This window comes from Pantherophis guttatus, chromosome 1 (assembly GCF_059756535.1).
Source record: "Pantherophis guttatus breed Tessera chromosome 1, ASM5975653v1, whole genome shotgun sequence".
NCBI lineage: Eukaryota > Metazoa > Chordata > Lepidosauria > Squamata > Colubridae > Pantherophis > Pantherophis guttatus.
The window spans coordinates 339547902-339563260 of NC_142063.1; the positions used below are offsets into that span (position 1 = coordinate 339547902).

Sequence of the window (15359 nt, forward strand, 5' to 3'; positions counted from 1 at the left end):
TCTCTGGAGATTCTCAGTCACCCAGGTCATGCTTGTCCCAAAGGTCCCTTTTCAAAAAGGCAACTGGACTTCCTCATTTGTTTTGTTTTGTTTGAAAATGTTTTGCTTCTCATCCAAGAAGCTTCTTCAAGTTCCGACTTCAATCAGAACTGAAAAAGCTTTTTGGATGAGAAGCAAAACATTTTCAAAGGAGAACCCCCCTCCTCCCCCCAAGAAAGTCCAGTTGCCTTTTGGAAAAGCCTCTTTGGGTCACTGTCTTGCTTAGCAACGGAAATTTTGGGCTCGTTTGCGGTCCTAAGTCGAAGTAATTTTTCATCTCTCTTCCTTGTTGACAGTGCCTTGCCAATCTGGTGTCAAATGTACCGTACAACCGTTTGAAGCCTGGTCTGCTTTCAAGAGTATGGAACCAGATAAAGCCGTACATTAAACATAAAGGTATGCAGTTATTTTATTTTATTTTTATTTTTAAATTTGATTTATATGCCGCCCTTCTCCGGAGACTCAGGGCGGCTTACAATGCATTAAGCAATAGCCTTCATACTTTTTGTATATTTATACAAAGTCAGCTTATTGCCCCCACAAACTGGGTCCTCATTTTACCTACCTTAGAAAGGATGGAAGGCTGAGTCGACCTTGATCCTGGTAAGATTCGAACCTGCAGTAATTGCAGGCAGCTGATGTTAATAACAGTGCTTTAGTCTGCTGCGCCACCAGGCTCCTTTTACACATTAAACACATTTACACATTTTACACATTATACATTTTACACACATCCTTTGTGTAGCCATTTTGTTGCTGGTATTATTTGCAGTAAAACGTATTGTCCAGCTGGTTGTTTTGGGGATGAAGCAACGTTGTGTGTGCCAGTTACAGAAGCATCAGATGGTGGGGTACAACAGGTTTATATCCCATCTGTTTTTAGACGTTTTGCTCGTGGATTGGGGTTTTTTTTCCCTCAGATCACAAGTTTTGTTCTTTTAAGAGACACAAATACACAAAAGTCGGCTGAATACCTAATGCTGTTTAATTTGAAGCTTTTTTCCCTTGTGTCTTACTGAACTGGACCATTTTCCAGCCTTCCTTGCATAGTTCCCATCTTCTGGAGTGCTTGCTGTTTCTTTTCCCAGCCCCATTCTGATTGCTTGGATTTCCAGGCTGTTCTGTGACATTGAGCACAGGGGTGGGCTTCAAAATTTTTAGCAAGGGGTTCTCTGCCCGGTTGCTGGGTTGGTGTGGCCATGGTGGGCGTGGCCTAGTCGGCCTCCTGCACCACAGCCGGGGGGGGGCTTTCTTTGAGCCTCCGGGAGGATGAAAACGGCCTCCCCAGGCTCCAGAGGCCCTCTGGAGGCCGGAAACGGGGAACTTCTGGTAGGCCCTTTTTTCGCCCTCCCCGAGCCTCCCTGCGTGCCCTGCACTTACTTGCATCTGGCTGTGTGGGGACTCCGGGGAGGAGGGGTGGGTGGGGCCAGCCAGGCGTAGGATTTGGGGGTTCTCCAAACTGCACATAATCTTAGCTAGAGGTTCTCCCGAACCCCAAGCAGGCCACCCCTGATTGGGCACCATCTGTAGCCGTTGCTCCTTTCCTCTAGAATCTATAATTCATTAGGGTGCCATCTTCCTTTGGCTTAGAGTCACTGCTTCATGCGTGCCATCTGTTTATTTTTTTATTATTCCTAGATGTTAATGTTCGAGTCTCGAGTCTGACTTTACTGGGTTCCATCGTATCGGCTCAAGCCCCTTTGCCGGAGGTGCGTCTCCTTTTGCAGCAGCCCGTCTCTTTGGGGATGAGCGATGGCACACCCACTCTGCTACTTCGTTCCAGTGCACCTGAATGGCGTAGAGAACCTACTCTGGTCTCAGGAGAACCATTGCTTGCCCCGGAGAAGACACCAACTGAGCCCTGTTGGCTCCTGCGTCTCTGCATCTCCCTTGCTGTGTTGCCCCGAGAAGATTGCTATTCGGATAGTGATACCAGCTGTCTGTCAACGGTTAGCGCGTATGAGCCCTCGCCAGTTCGCCTGGAGGCATTGCAGGTAGGTGAATAAGGAGAGACAGCTGGTTGGTTGCTAATAGAATCTATACCAAGGGTGTCAAATTCAAAGGCCGGGGGCCGGATCTTGAACCCTCTTAACCCTGTAAACAGCAAAGGACTGTCCTGTGATGCCTCTGCCAGCGAAAACGGAGCTCTGTTTTCACTGGCAGAGAGTTGCTGGAGCCTGTTGCAGCCGAAAATGGAGTTCGGAAGGGCTCTGGGCGGCCTTCCTGAGCTCCGTTTCCGCTAGTAGAGGGTTGCAGGAATCCATCACAGCCGACAATGGAGCTCGGGAGCCCGTTTTTGCTGGGAGAACACATGTGTGGGTCACCACACACGCCCCCGACATACGTGATGTTGAGCTGGCCACACCCACCCTAGCCACACCCACCCTGCCCCCTCTCCCAAGGTCAAATACACCCCTGATGCGGCCCTCAATGAAATCGAGTTTGACACCCCCTGATCTATACCCATCCGATTTGATTCCGCAAATTGGACACGTTGCGGATCCCGTCAACCTGTTGGGAATTAGAAGATGGGCCTTCTCTCCTGTAGCCTCTGCCTTGTGGAATATTCTCCCGTGAGGGATTAGAATGGCCCCAATCTTCGGAACGTGTTAATGCCCCCATTTCTTGGTTTTACTGTTAGTTGACGATCTATCTCGGCTGCTGTACACCTTTATTTTTGGATGCTTTTATTGTTTTAATTGCATTTGTGGTGGAATCTGATCCTGAGTTGTAAGAGGAAGCAACAATTCAGCCTTGAATTGTTGCAGGAAGCAGCTGCAGGAGGGATTCCTCTCTTAATTTCTTTCAGCATTTTTCAGATAGTTTGAGTGGTGCGGTGGCCTAGAGGTGGAGCTCTCGCCTCACAATCAGAGGACTCTGAGTTCGATTCTAGGTAGAGGCAGATATTTCTCTCTTTGGGCACACTGAGAATATATCTGCTGAAAAAAAAAACCTCTGCATTGGCAACAGGAAGGGCATCCGGCCAGTAAACACCCAGCTCCATTCAGTTGCCCAGACTCCATCCCACAAGGGATTATGGGGTCGTTAAAAAAGGATGATGATTTATCAGGTAGTTGTGTAGAGTATACTTTAGTCTGGCAGGAGTTTGTTTATGGGTGAACATAGAATCAAAAAATTGCTCTGAGCTTTTATACGTGCTATTCTTGATTTCCCGTGCCTGATAGTTTTAGAGCAATAGCAATAGCACTTAGACTTATATACCGCTTCATAGTGCTCACAGCCCTCTCTAAGCTGTTTACAGAGTCAGCATCTTGCCCCCAACAATCTGGGTCCTCATTTTATCCACCTCGGAAGGATGGAAGGCTGAGTCAACCTTGAGCCGGTGAGATTTGAACTGCCGAACTGCAGCTAGCAGTCAGCTGAAGTAGCCTGCAGTGCTGCACTCTAACCACCGTGCCACCTCGGCTCTTATAGTTTTAGAATTGCAAGCCGCCCAGAGTCACTTGGCTATGATGGGCCGCTGTAGAAACGGATAGATTGGTTGATTGATTGATTGAATACATAGGTATTGCTAAATAACTAAATAGAGATAGAGAAGAAAAAATGGTAATACTGTAGTAGGCCCAGAGCCTGGGACACGAGCAGATCGTCTGTAACATTGCTCCCAAAGCTATTAAAGAGATGCAGAAATCATTCCCAGCACAGTTACAACTGAGAATGCTCCTTCTTAGCTTCCACTGTTCTAACTTAATTTAGGATGCATTAGATACTAGAACCTTGCTCTGGGGTACATCCTTAAATAGTGTTCAGTTTGCAAATTAATCTGAAAGTCCACGGGAAGTGACAGTACATCTGTTCACCTTTAATATGCTGGATAGTTTATTGCAATTTTTCAAATATCAGCTGACAGAAATTATACTGCACATTTAGTTTTATTTATTTTTTAGTTTACTCAATTGATATAGGTGCCCAGTTTGTATAAACATCTCTGAGTGGCAAACACTATTTAAAAATATTAATATAAAATTCAAAATAAAAATAAGAATATGCGACAAGAATAAAATGAAAAAACGGCAGCCATCTTTGATCACAGTTGCTGTTGGCAATGATATTGAAATAGCCATTTAGATATGTTCACAGTCATATGATAGGTTTCCTTAACTCCCATTATGTTTCTTCCCTTTCCTTCCCTTCCCGGCTTCAATCTACTACAGGTTTTAGCGCTGCTTGTGAAGGGCTATTTTATTCTTGCTCAAAGCTGCTTATTAGAACTTGGCGAAGTGGCTTGTAAATGCATGGAGGAAGCAGATCCATCACTTCAGCTCCATGGGGCAAAAGTAAGTATTAATATTCTTTTAATGCAGATGTGTTCGTCCTCCAGCCCATGGGCCACATGTGGCCCTGGACAGCTAATAATGTGGCCCCATAAAAACATTTTTAAAACTGAAAGATATACATTATACATGTGTATGCATTAACTATACTATATTTATTATTTATTATTTATTTATATATATTATCTATGTTTTTCTTTTAGCCAGGTTTCTCCTACATAACCAAGATTTTTCTTTCTACAGCCCTAGCTCAGTGGAGTCACATCCACTCGATTCTGGGCTTTTTTCTTCTGGCAGCCAGCAGGCCCTATGCTGCCCTATGCTGCCTAGTGAGAGACTTATATAGATCTATTTCTGGCTCGTTAGCCATCATCAGTAAGCCACACCCACATCTCATGTATCCTCCCTGTAAAGGTACTTAGGAGAAACCTGGCTAAAAGAAAAACACACATAAAACCTATGAAAAGGAAGAAAAAAGTAAAAAAATAGATATATTATCTATTTATATATAGTGGATTAACTAAATTATATATTTTATATGAGGTCCAAGACAATTTCTCTTCACTCAGTGCAACCCAGGCAAGCCAAAAGGTTGGACAATCATGATTTAAAGCTTTGGAGAAAATATTTTTTTTGTTTAATATGGGTTGATTTTAAGGAGAATGGTTTATATCTTATAGAAATATTGATTCCTTGTTGATTTAGCTTATAGAAATATTGATTCCTTGTTGATAAAAATGTTTTCTTACAGGAAATCTCTAAAGAAACCTAGCTTTACATGATTTAAAAAAAAAACAAAATCCAGTTGTGCCATTGTATTAAATAATGGCTTGATTCAAAATGGCTTATTTTGTGATTCAGAGCCTCCATTTGATGATTTAAATTACTAAACCATACTTAGATGCTGGAGATAAATGTTATTCATACAAAAAAAGTGAGAATATTTCAAAGAAACCAACAGGATTTTGGTTTATTCTAAAAAGAAGCAAAACCTATCAATAATGAGAGTCACGTTATGCTATAGTTACTACATAAACCACTCCTGAATAACTTAATCCAGATTAAACCATATTGTGATTTATTGCAATATTAGTTCTGGTCCAGAACAGATAGTCCTCAAGTTACGACCATAATTGGGGCAAGACTTTCTGTTGCTATGTAAGGCATCTGTTAAACGAGTCATGTCTGATTTTATGACCTTTTTTGCCACAATTCTTAAGCAAATCACTGCAGTTGCCAAATAAATCATGCAGTTGTTAAGTGAACCTGGCTTATCCCATTGACTTTGCTTGTCGGAAGCCAGCTGGAGTGGTGGCAAATGGGGAATCACATGACCTCAGGATGCTACAGCTGTTATAAATACAGGCTGGTTGCCAAACGCCCAAATTTTGATCATGTGACTGTGGGGATGCTGCAACTATCATAAGTGAGAAGATTGGCTGTAATTCACTTTTTTTAATGCCTTTGTATCTCTGAATGGATGCTAGATGAATGTTGTAAATTGAAGACTACCTGTATAACTGTCTCTATATGTTATCTTGCTTTGCAAACCCATAATATTCCTTTCTAATATTCCTTTCTTTTTCTCGTTTCTGGCAGCTTCTGGATGAACTTGGAGTGGGTATAATACAACAGTACAAGCCAGACCTAGTTGCAGATCAGCGGGTACCCATTGACTTGGTATGTCTTGTACTATTATGGTATTATAGCAATAGCACTTAGACTTATATACCGCTTCACAGTGCTTTACAGCCGTCTCTAAGAGGTTTACAGAGTCAGCATATGGCCCCCAACAATCTGGGTCCTCATTTTACCGACCTCGGAAGGATGGAAGGCTGAGTCAACCTGGAGCCTGTTGAGATTTGAACTGCCAAATAGCAGGCAGCCGGCAGTCAGCAGAAGTAGCCTGCAGTACTGCATTCTAACCACAGTGCCACCACGGCGTCTTATAAAATATAAAATAATTATATTTTCTGTCCCCTGTTTTGTTTTTCTTTATTACTTATTTATTGTATGGTACATTCCCATCACATTTCAAATAAAAAGCACAAGAAACAAAAATGTAAAATATAAAATATTACAAACGTATATCTACAGTTATAATGTTTTGCTTCATTTATCGCAGCCAAGAAATTGGCTTTGGGTTGTTTTTTTTTAAATTTGAAACATTTTCTTCCCATCTCCAATTGAAAAACTGTTTTTTTTAAGGTAGCTCAATTAACAAACAGTAGTAAAGAGGCCCCTATAAATCACAATGATAGAATAAAAATTCAACAGGAAAGGTAAATAAAGTAAACTTGACCTCCAGATCTTAATTTACTTGTTAGAAAGGGCAGCTGGAATGAAAAATAATTCAAAGGAAGGAAGTCAAAAGATAATGATCGCCTTTTGACTAAATTTGACACCTGATTGACTAATTTAAAATCAGTAGGAATCAAGTCTTGCCTTGAAAAACAATTGAAGCCATTTTCTGGAGGAAGAGACGATGGACCAGTTCCTTTTTCTCAGCCCAACTCCCTCACAGGGTTGTTGTTGGGAAAATAGGAGGAGTAGAGATTATTCTTTACAGTATTTGTTGCCTTGAGTTATTTCTAATAATAATAACAGTGGAATTAAAAAACTAATCAATAAAATAAATAAAATACATGAATGACGGCAAGATGTGCTTTACAAACAATACCCTTTGCTTTAATTCATTCATATCTTGATTAATAGTAAGAGCCACGGTGGTGCAGTGGTTAGAATGCAATATTGCAGGCTAACTCTGCCCACAGCCAGGAGTTCAATCCTGACTGGCTCAAGGTTGGTAAAATGAGGACCTAGATTGTTGGGGGCAATATGCTGACACCGTAAAGCACTCAGAGGGTGTAAAGCACTATTGGGTGGTATATAAATCACAGTGCTAGTGCTATTCATAAAAACATATCTCTCTGTAAATGAAACTGCCATGCTTCTCTTTTCCACCGCACAGGTTGTGACATTCTGGACAAGGATGCTGAATGGACCTTTACCAGCTGCCCTCCAAAATGCCGAGCACCCAACTCTCCAGACCAGTACATGTGATGCCCTCTCCTCTATTTTGCCCGAAGCTTTTAGCCATCTCCCTGTAAGTACATGGCTAGGACCTAGTTTTGCAAATTCAAGATTTGAAAGCCATAAATAAATGTTGTTTCGTTTTGCTGGCAGAGATGCTTGCTGAGACTGGGAAGCTGGCAAAATGGCATAGAGTCACTTCATGTTGTGAACTATTGCATCTGTTGAGAACTATATTGCTTTTGGTGCCCCCTGCTGTAAGTGTAGGAGAAGAGCAGGCAGAGGTGGGGGGCAGAGTTAAGCAGGTCATCAGCTTTGAATTGTTACATTCCCACAAATGATCCAAGTCCATCCCTTTTGAATTCTGTTGACCATTATCTCATACAGATAGTCCTCTACTTACAACCGTTCATTTAGTGACCTTTGACGTTACAATGGCACTGAAAAAGGGAGTTATGACCATTTTTCACACTTACCACCATTTCAGCATCCCCATGATCACGTGATCAAAAACCTCATGCTTGACATTTGACTCATATTTACGACGGTTGCAGTGTCCAGGGGTCACTTGATCCCCTTTTGTGACTTTCTGACCTGCAAAGTCAATGGGGGAAACCAGATTCACTTAAGAACCGTGTTACTAACTTAACAACTGCAGCAATTCACTTCTTGCCAACTTTGGCAAGAAAGGTCATAAAACAGGACAAAACTCACTTAACAAACGTTTCATTTGGGCAGTAGAAATTTTGGGCTCAATTGTGGTCGTAAGTCGAGGACTACCTCTATTGAACCTTATTGACTAGATTCTTGTGTATAGCTTGAGCAATAAATCATCTTAACTGCCACTTGATGGTATGGTCCTAGTTCTTTGCACCTGAGACTAAGTCGTTCTAAAAAGGGGACACTGTGCCAGTACTTTGCCTTCCTTTGGCACTGCCTCAGTTTCTACATTGAGCCTTTTAATTTACTCCTGTGATGAAACACGTTAGTAGATTGAGTTTAATCTACTAAGAGCCGGAGTGGCATAGTGGTTAGAGTGCAGTACTGCAGCTTACTTCTGCTGACTGCCGGCTGCCTGCAATTTGGCAGTTTGAATCTAACCAGGCTCAAGGTTGACTCAGCCTTCCATCCTTCCGAGGTCAATAAAATGAGGACTCAGATTGTTTGGGGCCATAGGCTGACTCTGTAAACTGCTTAGAGAGGGCTGGAAAGCACTGTGAAGTGGTATATAAGTCTAAAGGCTATTGCTATTGCAGTCTAACTCTGCCCACTGCTAGGAGTTTGATCCTGACCGACTCAAGATTGACTCAGCTTTCCATCCTTCCAAGGTTGGTAAAATGAGGACCCAGATTGTTGGGGGCCATACGCTGACTCTGTAAATAGCTTAGAGAGGGCTGTAAAAGCACAGTGAAGCAGTATATAAGTGCTATTGCTATTGCAGTTTAACTCTGCCCACTGCTAGGAGTTTGATCCTGACTTGCTCAAGGTTGACTTAGCTTTCCATCCTTCCGAGGTGGATAAAATGAGTACCCAGATTGTTGGGGGCCATATGCTGACTCTGTAAACCGCTTAGAGAGGGCTGTAAAGCACAGTAAAGCGGTATATAAGTCTAAGGGCTATTGCTAAAGGCTATTAAGTTTTGCAATGCTCAAGGATTGACTTCTTTCTGTTGTTGCTGCAGGATGACAAGCAGATCCTTTGCATCACAGTCCTTCTGGGACTCAGCCACAGTGAGAATCCTCTGGTGAAAGCCGCAGCTTCACGGGCGCTTGGAGTGTATGTTGTCTTCCCGTGCCTTCAGCAGGTAAAGCACCTGAATTGGTTTTTGCTTTATCCGCCTTGCAAAACGAAACTTCCTCAGCCAACACCTAAACGGCGTCGTACCTGGAAAAAGAGGAATCTTGTTTTATAGCGATGGGAAAAGTTTTCACTGTTTTACAGATATTCTCAGTCAGCCAGGTCATGGTTGTCCCAAAAGTGCTTTTTTTTTCCAAGAGGCAACGGGACTTTCTTGGTTTTTCTTTGAAGACATTTCGCTTCTCATCCAAGAAGCTTCTTCAGCTTTCTTTTCACTGTTTTGTAAAAGAGCAGTTGACATCATCTGTTCTCAGATCAGAGTGATGCTTATAGCCACTTTTTTTCCCCTCTGCACAAAACCCACTCAGCTCCACAGATATTATTCACCATGTACAGGTCATCCTTGACTTACAACAGCTCGTTTAGTGACTGTTCAAAGTGACAACGGCACTGAAAACAGGGACTTATGACCGTTTTTCACAGTTACGACCTTTGCAGAATCCCCCTGATCATGTGATCAAAATTCAGAGGCTTGGCAACGGGTTCATACTTACGACCATTGCTTTGTCCCAAGGTCATGTAATCCCCTTTTGTAACCCTCTGACCAGCAAAGTCAATGGGGAAGCCAGGTTCACTTAATAATCCTGTTAGTAACTTGGCAACTGCAGGGATTCACTTAACAACTGTGGCAAGAAATGTCATGAGGCAAAGTTCATTTAAGAAATGTCTCACTTAACTACAGAAATTTGGGGCTCAATTGTGGTCATTAGTCAAGGACTACCTGCACAGAATTTTTGCCACAGCATTTATTATTAAGATAATTAATTAATAACTATAACTAAGATAATTATCTTATATCTATATAAAAAGGCTGTATGTATGTATGTTCCAGCATAACTCTGGAACGCCTTGAGCAATTTCAACCAAACTTGGTACGCAGGTGACTTACTATCTGGAAACAAATACTGTGGGGATAAGACGTCCCTGGGGTGTGTGTGTCTGTGTGTATGTGTTCCAGCATAACTGTGGAATGCCTGGGCCATTAAGGAGAGCGAGTGCAGCGTCCTAGAATGGCAATTGTTTGTGATGTCAGTTCCTCTGGAAAGGCAGCCATGACATTCTCCCTCCAGTGGAGCAATTGGAAAGCACCTGATGGATTTGGGGCAAAGTACCAGGATTGTAGATAGGGCGGGAAAGAGGAGTGCATGGGAGGAGGAAGGGAGAGGGCAGGGATGATGGGCATGGGAGTAGGGGGAAGAAAGGCCCCTCTCAATGGCTCCCTGTCAGACAAAGGCTTCGACGTCTATAAATACCCGGGCAACGCTGGGTTACCAGCTATATATAATAAAAACAAACAACAGGGTAAGGACTCAGTATTTACCCTAGAGAAAAGTCTGGGAGAACTGGCTAGGTCTTCAGAGCCTTTTGGAATATCATCAGGGTGGGAGTCCTATGATGTGTCCTGTCCCAAAATGGGGGGAAAATCCAGGCATTTAAATCTCTATTTGTGAGTGAAGTCTCTTTCCTCAGCAGATGGCAGCATCTAGTCAACCTTGGTTGGTCTCAAAAGTAATTGACAAACACCAGGAAACCTCAGGACAGTAGGCCAGATAAGGGAGTCGAAACATCTAGGAGAAAGCAGTGACAAACCACTTTTGAATAAACTACAGAAATGCATACCCACAACCACCTTGACTTTTACACTGTACAGTAGTGGCCAAAATTGTGGAAACCTTTTGGGAAAAGTGTATTTTCTAAAACTAGCTAATAACACCACTTTTGGGGGGAGTAGTACCATAAAATTATATATCAGTGGAAAGATAATTTAATCAAGAATGTAATGCAATAACGTTTATAAAGGATTTGCTATTAGAATAGCAGTTACAGTATAAAGAAGAAAAGTGAAACACGTAGAAAAAACGAGATATACAAAAATTATCACCATGCCAGTTAATAATAATAAAGTGTATTATCATTGTACGCATATACATAGTATACCCATACAACAAAATTCACATAACATCCAGAGACCAGACCCAGCTCACATGACAATCCCCAGACACCCCCCACCCACTAAAAATTCCCCACCCCTAAAACCACCCAAGCATCCACACAACAGACCAAGTAATGCTGTCCAACAGCTCACTGATGGTGGCCCTTTAGTTCATTGTTGAGTGCAATTACAGCTCTGGGATAAAAACTATTCAGAAAACGTGTGGTCCGAGTTTTAATTGTTCTGTATACTTAGTTGGGTAACCTTTAGCATGAATTATGGCCTTACAACGTCTTCCCGTGGAGTGAACCAAGTCTTTTAGTTATGCCGCTGTTATCATGTGAAACCAAGATTGAACAATTGCTTCTATTAACTGGGTTTTATTGTTGGGTCGCTTCTGACTAACAAGTTTCTTTAGTCGGCTCCATAGATTTTCAATTGGGTTAAGGTCTGGGCTATTCCCAGGCCATTCCAGCAGTGGAATAGGATTATCTTGAAACTTCCCCCAAAAAGTGTTGTTATTAGACATCAAACCTCAAAAATACACTTTTCCCAAAAGGTTTCCACAATTTTGGCCACTACTGTAAGCACGAATCACGCTGAGTTGGGCAGCCTTATAAAGCTTTAAATGCAGGATCTCGGTTGGTCACCGGCTTAGTCTTCTGAGCTTTCGAACTCAATACCCCAGCCGACACAACTGTTTAGTTGTCGATTGGGGTATTGATGGCCGGCTATGAAGTTGTTGCCTGTTGATTCTTTGTGCATCTGCCAAGAGTTCCTTGCATAACAGCCAGCGGCTTAAAAGCCACCTATCAACACCCCAATTGACAATTAAAAATCCACACGCAACCAGGCACCACATAAATACGATAGAATAGCCCAAAAGCCTAATTCTGATGAGAGAGAAATTCCAGCATGAGTCCAAAAGCTCGGAAGAATAAAACCTCTGGTCCCAGTAATCGGCCCAGATTAGATCCTGCAACATTATCTTTGGACATGTATATTTGCCTTCATTCATGAAAAGAATGAATGAGTGAATGTCTGTCTCTGGGGGCGGGGGGGATGAAATAGCTTACCAATTGAAGTAGAAATGGAATTGGGGGCAGTTTACAAAAGAAAGTCAGTTATGAAGCAAGAAAGGAGAGTCCAATAAGGGTGCGGTTCCGAAGAGCAGTGTGCAGTTGCTGTTTTGACCTAGCCTTCCCAAGAGCATGAAGCAGACTCCTTGTCTTAAGTTACTGTGAATTCTTCTCATTCATATCCAGCAAAGTCTTTCAAGGGAGAATTTACAGTCACAGACCTTATCTGGCTTGGAGAGCTGCCAGGCCCATATCTTCAAAACTTGGCAAGGAGTCGCAAACCAATTAAGCAAACTAATTGTCTCCTGCAAATTCTACTCCCCTTTCGCTCCTCTTTTATTCCCTCTGGGAGGGTCCATTCATCGTCCACCTGTGGCCTTACTCCCAAGTCGACCCTTGTTCTTTAGCTGTTCCCTTTGTCTGGCAACTCTGTGCATGCACACACTGGGAACATTGCCTCACTGATGTCTGACTCCAAAGGCAGCCGATAGCTGGCATAAGGCCCTGGCCCCCTCTCTGCCTCCGATGCAAAGCCTTCATCAGAGCCTTCCCCAAACTCCAGGACTGGCCCATGTTCCTCCCCAACCTCCTCACTGTCTGAATCTGCTGCCAGATCCACTGGCTGCTGGCAAGCCAAAACATTTGCAAAGTTACTAGCAAATGCAGAAAAGCAATTAATGCACTGATAAAATTGTGATGAGGGTATGTATATGGTGCATAGAAGCAATTGCGGTTGATTCTTAAGTAGCTGTGATAGCAATGAAATGAAAAGTTTTTTCCAACGCCCTTGCAACATCAGGGGATCAGACAAATTGGCTACAGCTCATCTGTAATTAAACATTAGTAAAACATTTTGGGTAAGACAAAACTGTTTCCTTAGAGGAGAAAACACATTCTTAAAATTCAATGGTGTCAAGGAAGAAATTACACAGATACCTATGTTTCCTTGAAAATAAGACCGGGTCTTATATTAATTTTTGCTCCTAAAAACGCATTAGGGCTTCTTTTCTGGTTAGGTCTTATTTTGGGGGGAATACGTTACTAAAAATGTCCGTCTGGCTGACGACCTTAACTTGGACTTATTTTGGGGGTACGAAATACGAGCATCCTGAAAAATCATGGTAGGACTTATTTTCCAGTTGGGGCTTATTTTCAGGGAAACACAGTATGTAGAAGACTATGTGGAGGAGGGGGAAATAACAATATATTAATGACCAATATCTGATCTTAGGATGTGATGTTTGTCGCTGACACAGCCAACACAATTCTGAATTCGCTCAGTGATAATTCTCCGAATGTCCGTGCCAAAGCAGCTTGGTCTTTGGGAAATCTGACAGACACTCTAATCATCAACAAGTAAGTTGCTGGGTTAGGATTATTTCTCCTTTCCTTTCCTTTCCTTTCCTTTCCTTTCCTTTCCCTTCCCTTCCCTTTCCCTTCCCTTCCCTTCCCTTCCCTTTCCTTCCCAAGTTATGACAGTGCTAAAAAAAAGTAACTTTGCAACCAATCCTCACATTTATGACTGTGGTGGTCTCTCAATTGGCTTCGCAATTGGGGCGCGTTGTCACTTGCAACAAGCAGAATTAATACTACACAGTATGGAAGGCGGAAGTAAAATCGTGAGTCCCAGTCACATGATTTTACACTTACCGACTGAGTTGCCGGTCCAAATTGCGGTCAGCAAGCAAGGACTAGCTATGCAATTCATAACAATCCCGCAGCTTCAAAAATTCAACTTAAATAAGTTTCAAAGGGCTTGGACGATTTTTTTTAATCTGACAGTATTTGGTGCCTTTTAACCAGGGGTGAAATCCAGCAGGTTCTGACAGGTTCTGGAGAACTGGTAGCGGAAATTTTGAGCAGTTCGGAGAACCGGTAGCGGAAATTTTGAGTAGTTTGGAAAACTGGCAAATATCACCTCTGGCTGGCCCCAGAGTGGGGTGGGAATGGGGATTTTGCAGTATCCTTCCCCTGGAGTGGGGTGGGAATGGAGATTTTGCAGTATCCTTCCTCTGCCACGCCCACCAAGCCACACCATGCCCACCAAGCCACGCCTACAGAACTGGTAGTAAAAAAATTTGGATTTCACCACTGCTTTTAACCCATATTAAGATAAATGAACTCTCTGAGGCCAATAGGCGGAATGTTAGTACACTACATCATCATGAAAAAGGTTCTATCTTGAGAAGTCAGTTCTTGTTTTATTTTTATTGAATGAAGTTACAGCAACGTTTCTCAAGCTTGACAACTTTAAGAGATGTGGACTCCAACTCCCAGAATGCCGGCTGGGGACTTCTGAGAGTTGTAGTCCACACCTCTTAAAGTTATCAAGTTCAAAAACCACCAAGTTAGTGGACGGTTGCCTCAGTTGTGTGCTGTTTAGATTAGATATCCTCAACCCCTGATTTGCAGACCGGCACTGGTCCGTGGCCCAGCATGGACCACGTGAATGAGGCTCCATCTGCGCACGACATCCAGGCAGTGTACAAAACCATGCCCCCCCAGTCCACGGAAAAACCACCCTCCATGGGACTGGCCCCTGGTGCCCAAAAGGTTTGGGCCTGCTGGTCTAGACTCTAGGCCTGTTTTGTGTTTATCCAAATTGTCAAGAGGTACCTGAATTTTGGAGCTGCAGCTTCATTTTTCAGCTATTTACTAACATATTTCATTTGGCCATAATCCAAATGACTCCTGGTGGCTTACATAATTTGGCATTATTGAAAGAAGAACAGACTAGGAATAGAATAGAAATAGAATAGAAATAGAAATAGAAATAGAAATAGAATAGAATAGAATAGACTAGACTAGACTAGACTAGACTAGACTAGACTAGACTAAACTAGACTAGAATAGAATAGAATAGAATAGAATAGAATAGAATAGAATAGAATAGAATAGAATAGAATAGAATAGAATAGAATAGAATAGAATTCTTTATTGGCCAAGTGTGATTGGACACACAAGGAATTTGTCTTTGGTGCACATACTCTCAGTGTACATAAAAAGACAAGATACATTCATCAAGAATCATAAGGTACAACTCTTAATGATAGTCATAGGATACAAATAAGCAATCAAATCATACTAGGAAACAATCAATATAAATCATAAGGATACAAGCAA

General features: G+C 42.3%; 1 protein-coding gene across 1 annotated transcript in view; it reads left to right on the forward strand.

Annotated features, from left to right (window-relative positions):
* Positions 1–15359, forward strand: part of HEATR6 (HEAT repeat containing 6) — a 45873-nt gene that overhangs the window by 23644 nt on the left and 6870 nt on the right. The window contains exons 11-17 of the mRNA XM_060693223.2: positions 336–435; positions 1678–2033; positions 4215–4337; positions 5934–6014; positions 7306–7440; positions 9049–9171; positions 13468–13592. Coding sequence (XP_060549206.2) covers positions 336–435; positions 1678–2033; positions 4215–4337; positions 5934–6014; positions 7306–7440; positions 9049–9171; positions 13468–13592 — 1043 coding nt within the window. The remainder of the gene's footprint in view (positions 1–335; positions 436–1677; positions 2034–4214; positions 4338–5933; positions 6015–7305; positions 7441–9048; positions 9172–13467; positions 13593–15359) is intronic.